Raw genomic sequence first — 12,582 nt, forward strand, 5'->3', positions numbered from 1 at the left:
TAAATTTGGACTTGGTGGAAAAAAAATAAAAACTATAATTTCAGACCTTCTAATTTGCCCCCAATTTCAATTAATTGCTTCAACTTTCAATTTTTTCAATTGAGTGTCTCGAGTTGTTCTTTCGTTTCAATTTAGACCTCAACTTTTATTTTTATTATTTTTAAGTTGTGATCTTTAATTTTCCTTTTATTTCAATTTGGAGTATTGTATATATAACCTTTATGATAGTAATTTTATTTATTTTTTACTATTTCAAGTTAATAATTTTTTTTTTTTTTCACATTTATTTCAAGTAAAATTTTCATTAGATTTTGCTCATATTGAAAGAACAACTAAAATTGAGAATTTAAGTTAAAAATATTAAAAACAAAACGTAAATAGGAATCAAAATGAAAATGGAGACACTCGATTACAATATTGAAAGATTAAAAATGGAGGCAAAGCTACAAGATCTAAAAGTATAGTTAACAATTTTTTAATTATTACAATTTAAAATAAAGAGAGTTTTACATAGATCCATATTTGAATTCTCGAGCATTTTATCATTGAGCTAAATTTACAGATAAGATTTTGCAATAAGACTTATAAAAAAAGTAATTCAAAACATTAAAACCTCTTTAACAAATTGATCTTGTTTATAAACAATATAAACTATTTAATATAAAAGTACAAATATTAATTTCTTATGAAAATACTAGGCGTATGAAGGAAACTCAAGGTTTAGCATACTGGGACTATACTAAATCCGACCATGATCTAAGTCCCACCTTATAGTGTGATGAGTTTTTAGTTTTTCCTTTCTCCTTTTTTTTTTTTTTTTAAAAAAAAATTAGAAATTATTCAAAAGGATCTTATTTGGCTAAATTAATTTCAACTCACACACCATAAAGCAAGTATATATAATTACATTCTTGTATTCTTATAATTTTCAAAAGGGTGTTTCTATAAAGTAACCCTAATTTCTGATTTACCATGTCTTCATCATTTTCCAATTTCCTTTTAAAAAAGATGAATTTCATTCCCTTTCATTTTCACTCTTTTTGTTCTCGCTTGTTTTCCAAACACTTGTACTCAATTCCCACTTTTTCTAAAAGACTAAAACTGAATATTAATTTTCTTTAATACAACGATCTTTTAAAAAAGCTTTATTTGATATTGGTGCTTGGAAACCTCCAAGATTGATGGGTTTTCAGCTGTTATTTTTCAAAATTATTGGGATCTCTTTGGAGCTAATATATGTTGTTTAGTTAAGGAAGTATTTGACACTAGCCAGTTACCTAAAGGTTTGAATGATTGATGACGACTTTACCATATTATAAACAATTAATGTAAAAAAATACAAGAAATTGATAAAAGAAATGAAATAATCATCAACCCATTCAATCATTTAACAATCATAGTAGAGATTCCATCAAATAGGATTTTATTAATAAAATCATAATTTATACAATATTCCCAAAATGAATCCTTAAATACAAAATTAGAGAGACTAAAGAGTGAAAGAAAACTCAATAATGATTAATCTTGATGCTCAATCTCTTGAATTCTCCAAGAATTATTTTCAATTCTTAAGCTTTCTCTATCTAGAATTGAGGCCTATCTCTAACTTGTGTGTGTGTTGTTCTTCTAAAAGCCCCTATATTCTTGTGTATTTAGGCTATATTTAGACTATCAATTAAGCCTCCTCTCTTCACAAGATTAAAACCCTACTAAGAAAGGAATAATCAAGTCATTCATTCCTAATTACAAGGCTCATAACGCTCATTTGCACTCTTTAAAATAAAACCATGTGTAAATCACATGTTTTTCTCTACACCGAGTCAAATGGCTTTGAGATATCTTCATCAAAACCTAGTCACATGACTAACATTTGACTTCCTTAAAACAAAGTCACATAACTAGCACATGATGAACAAAGTCCCATGACTAGCATATGATTTTGTCTACACTTTATTTTGATCCATAAGACATTGAAAGTCAACATTTTGAAAATCAAGAAAGAAAAAAAAAGACATGTTTGACTTGGTTTAGGTATGGTGAGTAGAGGCGATCCGGGAAGTTCTAAAAACTATGTTAATTAGCTTTAATTTCATTTTAGAGTTCATCTATACAAGTATAGTAAAACATATCAAAATAACGATAAATAATTAAGCTTTTCACGAATAATCAAGTTATAAAAGACTAACAAGCAAGCTAAAACTCATTTATCAATTTAATCTCCATCATTCCTGAGGAGGAATGCCCTCAAACAATGGCTAATTTTTGATTAGTTAGTCTTTATAATACTCTTTGCTAGATTATCAGTAAAGCTGTGGTTCAAAGACTAATGACTAAGCTAGTTACTCCTAATCAAGCTAGCTTTATTCCTGGAAGACATATCACTAATAATATTGTGGTTGCTTTGGAAATGTTAAATCATTTTAAGAATTCCAAGGCTAGGAAATATGTGGAAAATTGATTTGGAAAGAGCCTATGACAGGCTAAGAATTGGGAGTTTATTGCTGAAATTCTTAAGGAGGTGGGTCTTTCGGATAATTGGAGACGAATCATTATTGAATGTGTTAAAATGGAGAAGATGAATTTGGTTTGGAATGGGGAGCTAACAGATTCTTTTGTTCTTAGCAAGGGAATTAGGCAAGGGGATCCTTTATCCCCTTACTTATTTGTTCTCAGCATAGAACAACTCTCCCCTGCTATATTAAAGCATTCAGTTGTGGGGAAATGGAAAGCTATGAAGATTTCTAAACAGGGGCCGGGCATCTCCCATCTGATGTTTGCAGATGACTTTTAATTTTTTTCTGAAGCTGGTGGTGATCAATTCAAGCTGGTGCTTAAATTTCTTGATGATTTCTGCAGTGCTTCCGGTAAAAAAGATTAGTTATGCTAAATCTAAGCTTTTCTTCCCCAAGCACACTTGTAGGAGTGTTAAAAATGCAGTGAGGAAGTTAACTAATATTCCTATTGCTAAAGAGCCTCGTAGGTATTTGGGTATTGGTTTGTTCATGGATGGTAGAGGCCATTATAATAGTAAATCTATTTTGAAGGCAAAAGTCTTATCTTTTGCAGGGAGAGTTACTTTGGTGAAATCTGTCCTTAATTCTATGCTTACTTCTCGAATGCAGGTTTTGCTGTTTCCTAAATATGTTTGTGATGAGATTGATAAAGTAAACAGGGATTTTATTTTGCAAGGCTCTGAATCCCAAAGGAAAATTCATTTGGTTGATTGGAATACTATTTGTAAGGCCCAACCTTAGGGAGGTTTGGGCGTTAGAAAGGCTGATTCTATGAATAAAGCCCTTCTCATGAAGCTCGCTTGGAGATTGTTGCAAGATAATGTTGGTATCTGGGCGCAGGTTTTGAGAAGCAGATACAAATTTAATCCTGTGTCTAGGAACTTTGATTTTTCTGGCAGCTTAAAATCTTGCCAGTGGAATGGTATTAATAAGGTTTTCGCTCTCTTGAAGAGAGGGGGTTAACTTGGAGGCTTGGTAATGGTAGGGAGGTGCTTTCCTGGGATGATAGTTGGTGCAATGGCGAAAACTTGAAAGAGTTTGCAATTGAGAATCTGAATATTAATTGGTCTTTTAAGGGTGACTGAAGAAGTAATGCATGAGGGTGGGTGGAAAATTGATGAACTTTCTGATTTTGTTACCATGGATATTGTCCAGGAAATTCATAGTATTCCTATTGCTGCCAATTTGGACATTAAAGACCAAATTATCTGGGGACAGTCTTTTTTTTTTTTTTTTTTTTTTTAAATTTTATTGAGGATCTGTTAAATAAGTGTTGGGGGTGGGATTGGAATTGCATTTGGTATATGAAGGTCATTTCTCTGGTTCAAATGTTTCTTTGGCTTATAGTACAGGATAAGCTTTTAACCAATGCGTGAAGCCAATGAGAATAGTTTGAACGTGTTGAGGGATTGTTGGTAAAGTTGCAAAGGGGGATGTGGAATACTTTGATTGTGTTGGATAGAGATGCTGCGTTCTTTCAGCGTAATTGGGTTGACTGGATCGCAGTTAATATGAAAGGTAAAAGCCACTTTGTGTTAGCTGATGCCAAGATGAATGTTCACTGGAGCATTATGTTTAGTGTTGGCTGCTGGCTTTTGTGGAAGTGGAGATGTAAGACAGTTTTTACTCTGCCTCATGCTTCCTAGTGATGCTATTTGGCTGGTGAGAAGATTACTAAAAGTTGTGAGAAAAATATGATCCGGTTGGCATGGAGGGCTTTTGGCCAAGGGTTTATCAAGTTGAATACAGATGGAAGTTGTAGGAGTCATGGTCAGGCTGGTTCTGGAGGGGTTTTGAGAAATTCTCAAGGCTGTTGGGTGTCTGAGTTTGCTGTGAACTTGGGGAAGAAAGCCTGTAGTGTTGCTGCTGAAGCTGGGGTTTACTTCATGTTTTGAAGCTTGCTTTAAGATTGGGTTTAACTAAGTAAAGTTCAGGTGCAAGCTGGCTCTTCGCTGGTTGTTTCTGGGGCTAAAGAAGGGTTTGATATGTTTCATCCTCATCATGAGATATCATTGAAAGCTGCAAAATCATCTCTTCTCAAAGTCCTTTTTTCTGTATTTCTTATGTTTTAAGGGAGTGCAATATTGTTGTTGACTCTCTTGCCAATTATAGTCATGATTGTTCTTTCAGTTCACATTATCTTGAAAAGAGGAAGTTCTAGACTTACAATGACAATTTAATTTCCAGGGATTAATTGTTCGTAATGCTCATTCATTATACTTTCTTCTTGGACCCATTAATCATTTATCCCAATTTCAGGACTTTTAGGAAACATTTTATTCTCTCTAATCAAACGGCCTCAGAGCTTTCCATGGTTAGTAACAATCCCCTGATAGAACAATGTTTTTTGGCCAAAAGAGAGAAACAGAAAAATAAAGAAAAGGCAAAAACAATCCCTTCACTTCACACTCTTATCCTCATATAACCACATGGGATACTTTTCTTTCCAACACTTCAAACACTGAACAAAACATCACACTTTACATACTTTATATTTCAGGCTAGGACTATAATCAGATCCATAGATATACCCAAACAAAAAGAAAACAATACCAAAGAAGACCTAAATTCATAAGAAAAGAAAAGGAAAAAAAAAAAAAAAAGCACGTTAGCACATACAGGGTTGCTTTAGACAGGAACACAAACTGAAGAAATTCCAAATAAGCATTGCCAAAGACTCCAAAAAACATCCCCACATTAAAATGATAGCCATCACTCTGGTATACAAAATATATACATGAATCCATAACGCAAGCAAAATCCACTAAAATACGTGGTCAGCACTCCTATAACACTTCCATACTACTAATTTTGCTACTACTACTATCTTTCCCTATATTGACATGGACGACCAAACTTTCACAAGTTAAAAACTATAAATCTACCAGAGTACATCTGCCAGAGACAGCGAGTCTTTTTCCCACAATCTGATCCTCAGCAGTGGCAGCGACAACCAAATTTATGTTCGCATATCATTAGTTACCATTCGCCACGTAATCCCCTAACAAATTACAATCATACAAGTGTACAATTTGTTTCGTATTCACAAGCCTTCCGCTGCTTAAAATGGGTGTACTATATCCTCTAGCTTTGTAAACAGTAACCTGTTCCTGCAGAAAAGTACAAACAAATTCCAAGCCTAAAGAAGAAGATAATGGTGTAGAACTACAAGTTATAAGGTCCAAGGATTGTGTCAAAGCAAGATACCATTTAAAGGGTAAACATGAAGCATAGGATTGTGTCAAAGCAAGATACCATTTAAAGGGTAAACATGAAGCATTGGTGGGTGTAAGCAATCAAATATATCTTCCATAGCTAGTATTTTTTTTTTATTATTATTATTATTTTTATTTTTTTTGTATAACTATTTTGGCTTTTGATAAGAGATAAAATCAGAAAGGATGCAAAATAATGGTTAAAAATGTTGATAAGCAATTTACCATTTTGAATTTTTCAACTTCATCCATGAGGAGGGGACCCTAGCTCAGAACCACAAACAGATGCGTAGGACATTGTATCTTCCTTAGATATCGCCACAAAGTTTAATGGTGCAGTAGACAATCTTCTCATTTCCTTGAAATATCCATTTTGACGCCCCGAGTAGGACCGGGGTGTCAAGAGCTCAGGAGTTCCACCACCAACTGAGTTCCGACGAGGTGTAGGAGTCATGGATCCATTTCCATTTGCTCGATATCCATTCACCTTCCTGAAGCTGTTACTTTTTCTAGGGCTTGGTTTAGAACCATATATGGCTTCCTTCTCTGTGAGAAGCAGATCTTGGAGCTTCTTTTGGTCCTATGAAAGGAGAAAAAAAGACTCAAAAGCTATACTCTATTTTCAAATTATTTTGATTTGAACTCATTTACTATTGAGTCTAATAAGAAAAAAGCCCATGGTAAACCTCAAGTAAAGAATTATGTACAGCAGCAAAAGATAGATTACCCTAAATCTCTTCTTCTCCTCTTCTTTCTGTCGTCTGCTGATTTTGTAATCTTCTAGTATCGACACCAATCTTACCTGAATTCCATTACGATTGTAAATACCAAGTGGATAAATCATCTAAACAACATTGATTGGCAAAACAACAACAACTTACTCCATCATAAAGAAATAACGTTTTCTTTTCATCTTCCCAGGCCAGAGTTCTGTTTATCAAGTTGTCAACAATAGCTGGAAAGAGACCCTGTTAGCCCCAAGTCGTAAAGCATTAAATAAGGAAAACTAACCAAAAAACGCAATACCTGGAATTTTGTTTACAGTCACTCTAGCTCGTTCTGCACGTTTAAGGTTAATATGAGCACCTCTTCCAGCATTGTATCGGTTCTCATCCTGGAATTCAATTAGAAATCTTACTGATGCTCCAATGTTAAATGACAACTTGAAAATTTAGATTCTAGCCTATACAAACCAAATCTAACTTATGAATTTGTTGATATAGATTGTGAAACAACCAACGTGTGTGTGCGCATGCATGTGAGAGAGTCATCCAAGGAAAATATGGATAAAAAAAATAAAATAAAATAAGAAGATGAAGAAGAAGAAGAAATCATGTTTAGTCCCTTTTAAGAGGCTTTGTATCATAATTTTTATGCTTACTTGGTTATATTCTTCAAGCCAATTTTCCTCTTCACAGGCAAAAAGCCACCTGTCTATCCTGTCCATTATTTCTTTCCTGCTTGCTGCCTCTTCTTTAGCTTTTGCTATCTGTGCTTCGATGTTAGCCAGGAGTTCCGATGGATCTACTAGACCTGAATAAAAGGAGCAAGATTTATATCTGTGTGTTTTCCTCTTTGTAAGGAGATTCAACTAATTACATCTCATTAATAGCTTTATGATAAGTAAAGAATCTCTTGCCCCCACCGTACCCCAAAAGAAAAAGAACAGATAGAGAGGATCATACCAGAGTCTATCATTGCATTTGATTTCTCAGCTGACGTGCTTGTATCAGGTTCAATATGGGTAATTCTGCATAGTTCCTCCAATTCTGACCTTCTTTTCATAACAAGTTCCTTCATTCTACTTGCCTTCAATTTAGTGAGCCTCTCAACTTCGGCAGATGCCTGTCAAAGAGAGAAAAGAAAACTCCAGCTTCAGGATCTATTATGAATAATTAACATCAAAATTTATTTGAGACTGCTCACAAACCTGTTCAATAATTTCTGTAGAAAGAAAACCAGGTTCAATAATTTCTGGTTCAGAAGTTCCAAGGATAGAAGAAAATGTTGAAAAGTTTATCTTCTCTTCTTTTGATGAGTCCATCAAATTCCAAAGTTCAAAGAGTGATGCCGCAATATCTTTCAACTGGATTCAAATGAGGGGTTTACTACAGAGAGCAAAGAAAAAACCAATGGCCACTTACAAAATCATTAGCAATACCTTTTGGATTCGAACTTTTCTTTCTGTCTTTAACTTGAGAATAGTCTGTTCCAGGCCTTCCAATGTGCTATTGCTGATGTTTGTTGATTGTTCTATGCTCGTCTCTTGCAAGCTTGGATGCACATCACTTACAGTCTGACCAAAATCCAAACCAAGCACTCCACAGAGAGAATGGACCTCATTCACATATTCCAAAACCTTATGAAGGCGGTCAGACTGTACCAAAAGTTAAAAAAATAAATAAATAAAAAGGTATCTTCATCATATCAGAATATGTAAGGAATAACAAAAAGAAAGAAAGAACAACCACATTGGCAAAGACAGTAACTCTTCAAGCAAGCAATGCAGTCATATCATAGTAGAAGTGTAGAGTCATATCATTGTAAGAACTGGTAAGAAGGAACATATATTATCAATTTCCATAAACTCAAGTTTACCTTCTCCTTTTGAAGAGAGCGAAGATGAGTTTGAAATTCAGTCAGCTTTCTTAGAGATAAATCTTGGTCATCCAGAGACAAAGAAGTGATCACTACACCATTTAAATAACTATATCCAGAAATTTCCCCACTGATCTTATCAATTTGTGTTTTTATATCAGCAAATTGCTTCATTCTTTCATCTTTCTTCATCTTTAGATCATCCACAAGTGGTGCCACAGATGCAAGTTTTTCTTTCAATGATGTTGACCTCTTCTCTGTCTGAATCTGCAAATTTATAACAATAACCAAACAAGCAACAGAAATCATATGAAAAAGAGCATTTTGAGCATTATTAATTGAGATGGGCAATCCCCAATCCCCATAAACGAGATAATACAAACAGAATCAACAAAGAAACAATGGATCTCCGCCGAAACGAAAGCTACTACAGGACCCAAAAGTATAACTGCAAGATCAACAGATATTCATGTTTGGATATGTCAAATTAAAGCCATCTTCATTAAGTAACTAAAAATACAATAACATTTCAAGAAAAAAAACTTGTAGAAATCAGATCCGCCCTTATGAAAGGGCATGGACTACATGCATGAAGCTTCTCACACAGAGCACATTCCAGAAGGTTCAGAATGTGATTGTTATGGGTACCTAAACGAAGAATGAGAGTACGGCAAATGAATACTTCTCATTACACTATTAGTGGTAAATAAGATGCTGCCAGGATGTCGTTAGCATAGTTATAGATGATCAATTGAAAATAACTGTTAATATAATATTCAAGTAGGATGGAATAGTAGCACAATCATGTTGCAGAATTTTCACTATTGCTTTTATCTTCCTGCAGTCTTATCTAATAGAAGCATTTTTCTTATGATGAAAAAAGAATAAATAAATATAAAAAAAACTTGGACACCATTCATCAACAATACTCAACAAGTCTAAATTATCTATCTGATTATGGTAGTTCCATGCTACGCAGCATTAAAACAACAACACAACAAAAGTCCATTCTGATTAAATTAGGCAAATTTTAATAAAGCTCCTTATAAATAAGGCATGTTTCCTAGCCCCCAAAAAGTCCCTCATCCTCTTATGACAATCAAGTTGTCATGATTAATGTATATATTCAAGTTAGATTAGAGAATGACAAACTTTACAATTCAGCTATCCTGATCATTGTATATCCAAATAGGACAAGATGAGAGCAGAAAAAAATAGCAAGAAAATAATTTAAGACAGGAAGAATGAATGAACAATGACTAATCATTTTCTAGATTATTGGATTCTTTACCGGTGAGTGGATATTGAGTTCCCCAAGAGAAGCCACGAGAGTTGCAAGCTCAGCTTCCTTGGCTGCAACAGACTGATGGAGGCGTGCCTTGGCGTTGGCAGCTTCATCAACTTTTCGCCTGTAAACTTCTAAGCATTCTCTCTCCAATTCCATTAACATACGGTCTTGGTCCGCTTCAGTCTCACCAATGTCATTCCATATTTGCTGATTTCAGGGTAAAGCAAAAATAAAAACAGTTAATGAAGGCGAAGTGTGGTAAACTAACATGTATTATCTTCTCCATTACCGCAACAGAGATAATACGAATTTGGGATAGGAAGCAAATTATTTATTTCTAAAACCCATTCAACATTTCTATCAAACTTAAAAAATCTACACACCCACATGCCCTTCTCTTCCTGCCACAACCTATTCTTCATCAACAATTGCACATCAGAAACAAGTGAAAAAACCCTTCAAAACCCAATGAAGGCGAAACATAAAACCTCAAAACCATTCCCAATTCCCACCAAGCGTCATCCCTCCTCAATATCCAAAGACGATGAAAAAATTGAGAAAGACAACATTTTTCACAGAATTAACTTGAATTTTATTTTTTATTTTTTTTTTAATATTAGCGAACTAACTTAAAATTAGTAGAGCCCAGAGGAAGTCAACTCAAAAATGAAAGACCCTTCTTCCTAAGCACTGGTAAACCAATCAAACTGTTAAAGGAAAGTAATAGAAAAATCATGAATTTGGGATGAATTTACAAAGAAGTTTGTTCTTTTTTTCCCATAAGATACAATATATACATATATATATATATATATATATATATATATATATAATAAAATTTCAAGAAATTGGTGTAACCACTTGCATTTAAAATAAAAAAAATAAATAAATAAATAAGAAGAAAAAAAAAAAAAAAAAAAAAAACTCCAAAGCTTTCAAACTTCTGTTGCTTAAAAACTAAGCTCAAGTTTTACAAATGAAGCAGAATAAACGAAGTTCCAAAACTGATGTAGGTAGATCACGTTCCCAGAGACTATTACAACTTAAACCGCAAAGACATTAGCTTTTAGTGATATTCTAAAGAACCTTAAAAAGGACCCTAATTTGAGTAGCTCAACTAATAGGCTCATTATGAGACAATTACAAAACATAATCAAAGATTTCTTTTTGACATAGCAGTAAAAGAAAAAAGTTGCCCAAAAAACCCAATCATTGAAAAGAAAAAAAATTTCAATAAGAAGAAGAAAACCCACATATTTATCCCTCTCCCAAAAACATCAAACTCTGCAACGAACAAGACCCAAGTCCAAAATAGTAGAATAAAAAAAACAAAAAAAAAAAAGAAGAGAGAGAAAGACCTGAAGCTCTTTGAGTAAAGCATTGCAACCAGTGCTTGTTCGGACACTGATAGCAGGACTCCCAATAGCCAGCATTTTCTACAGATCTCTCTATTCCTCTCTCCCAGTTTCTTTAGAAAAAATTGAAGAAAACCAAGTTCGTTTCGTGGGTTTTGAAGACCAAGACACAGAGAAAATACCAGAAACAGAGGTCAAATGGAAAGAAGGCCTAAAAAGCTAAAAAGAGAAGGTAAAGAAAAGAAGAGAAAAGAGTGAACAAAAATAGGAAGTGGTTTTTTTTTTTTTTTTTCTCAACTCAAGTAAATATAGAGACCAAGAAACCAAGATACATTTGGGTTTGCCTCCATTGCCTCAAAAGAACCTTAGCTTTTTTTCAGATCTGAAGCTAAAAACCAAACCTTTTTCTCTTCAGCACCGAAAACCCAGTTTCAACTTCTTGTTTTTTTCTTTTTTATTTAACCAAAAAAAAAAAAGTTTAACAAGAGCAAAAAAACATATGGAAAGAAAAGTGATCCGTGAAATGGGTTTTGAACGGTACGGACAAGAAAAGAAACAGACAGAGAAGTTAAGCAGCTGAAGCTTCACAGGAACAAAAGCCAGTACTAGCAGATACTGATAAATGGTAATAAGGAAACATTAAAAAAATAAAGCTTTTTTTTTTAATAAGCCAAAAAAAAAAGCAAAAACAATTATCAATAATGGAATCACAGAGCCACAACAAAGAAGATAAATAATACTATCTTTCTTTCTTTTTTCTCTCTTTGATTCTTTAAAAGGTTTTGGAGGTTAGGCTAAAATGCGCCCTTGTAGCAGGTAGGTGGTCATTGGGTATGTCAGAGAAAACTTTGACATTCATCTGCGCACATTAGCCAAAACGATTTCTTTTTTAGAGGTTTTTTTTCTTTTTTTTTTCTTTTTTCATTTGATTTTCTCTTTTTCTCTCTGTTTTTTTTTTTTAATTTTTAATTTTTACTTTGGGATGTGAGAGTGAGCCAGTGATCCACACTAGAAGAAAGAAAAGCACCGAGCTTTGAGATAGAATTACCAAAAAAAATATAATAAATGATTTTTTTTCATTTATTTATTTTGTAACACTTGGAAAAATGCTCACCCAATCTCAAACTTCGCGCGTGAAAACTACTTTCTAATATCAAAAGCTTGGGTTGATTATCACGCTTTGAGTTGGCGAGTGGTGGGGTGGGGGTGTGAGTTTTTGATGATATGGAAATGGGCTCCTGGTGATTCAAGTCAGGACAAGAAGCAGCTGTTTGATGTTGAAACTGTAATTCCATGCATATTCATGAGGGGGATGGTGGTGGTGATTTTCCATTTTAGCTTTTCTTTCTTCTTCTTCTTATTTTTATTATTTGGTTGGGGAAAATTCCAAGCAATGGAAGAAACAGGGCGAAGGGAAACAAATTCTCTGTGAAAAGCCAGACGGCATACATCCCAATGAGCCAAAAAAAAAAAAAAAAAAATACTAGCTTTTGATGGATAATCATAATTCATACACTTGGCAAAAATATAAATATTTTGTGCTTGTTATTTCTTTTTATTTTGCTTGCTATTATTCTTATGGCAATTGTAATCATCACTGCACCCAAAAAAGA

At 33.8% G+C, this 12,582-nt stretch overlaps 1 protein-coding gene across 2 annotated transcripts; it reads right to left on the bottom strand.

Annotated features, from left to right (window-relative positions):
- Positions 1-5,159: 5,159 nt before the first annotated feature.
- On the bottom strand, positions 5,160-11,931 carry LOC107405091 (65-kDa microtubule-associated protein 6). 2 transcript variants are annotated; one of them, XM_016012100.4, is made up of 12 exons: positions 10,973-11,931; positions 9,618-9,821; positions 8,327-8,593; positions 7,890-8,105; positions 7,659-7,814; positions 7,414-7,573; positions 7,110-7,261; positions 6,755-6,842; positions 6,610-6,683; positions 6,456-6,530; positions 5,954-6,308; positions 5,160-5,623 (listed from the first exon to the last, which is right to left on the bottom strand). In XM_016012100.4, exons 1-11 carry the CDS (start codon positions 11,045-11,047, stop codon positions 5,973-5,975), a joined length of 1,803 nt encoding a protein of 600 aa, XP_015867586.1. In that variant the 5' UTR covers positions 11,048-11,931; the 3' UTR covers positions 5,160-5,623; positions 5,954-5,972. The 2 variants fall into 2 exon arrangements, with proteins under 2 accessions (XP_015867586.1, XP_024924709.1); XM_025068941.3 differs by lacking the exon at positions 10,973-11,931 and adding an exon at positions 9,998-10,352.
- Positions 11,932-12,582: the final 651 nt, after the last annotated feature.

Source organism: Ziziphus jujuba, chromosome 12, assembly GCF_031755915.1.
Source record: "Ziziphus jujuba cultivar Dongzao chromosome 12, ASM3175591v1".
Taxonomy (NCBI): Eukaryota; Viridiplantae; Streptophyta; class Magnoliopsida; order Rosales; family Rhamnaceae; genus Ziziphus; species Ziziphus jujuba.

Bases quoted from the DNA above. Each gene is read 5' to 3' on its own strand.
- LOC107405091 (XM_016012100.4), bottom strand. From the start codon at position 11,047: ATGCTGGCTATTGGGAGTCCTGCTATCAGTGTCCGAACAAGCACTGGT. The intron at 9,822-10,972 runs GTCTTTCTCTCT...CCCTGAAATCAG, and splicing joins CTTTACTCAAAGAGCTTCAG to CAAATATGGAATGACATTGG. The intron at 6,531-6,609 runs GTAAGTTGTTGT...AATGGAATTCAG, and splicing joins CGTTATTTCTTTATGATGGA to GTAAGATTGGTGTCGATACT.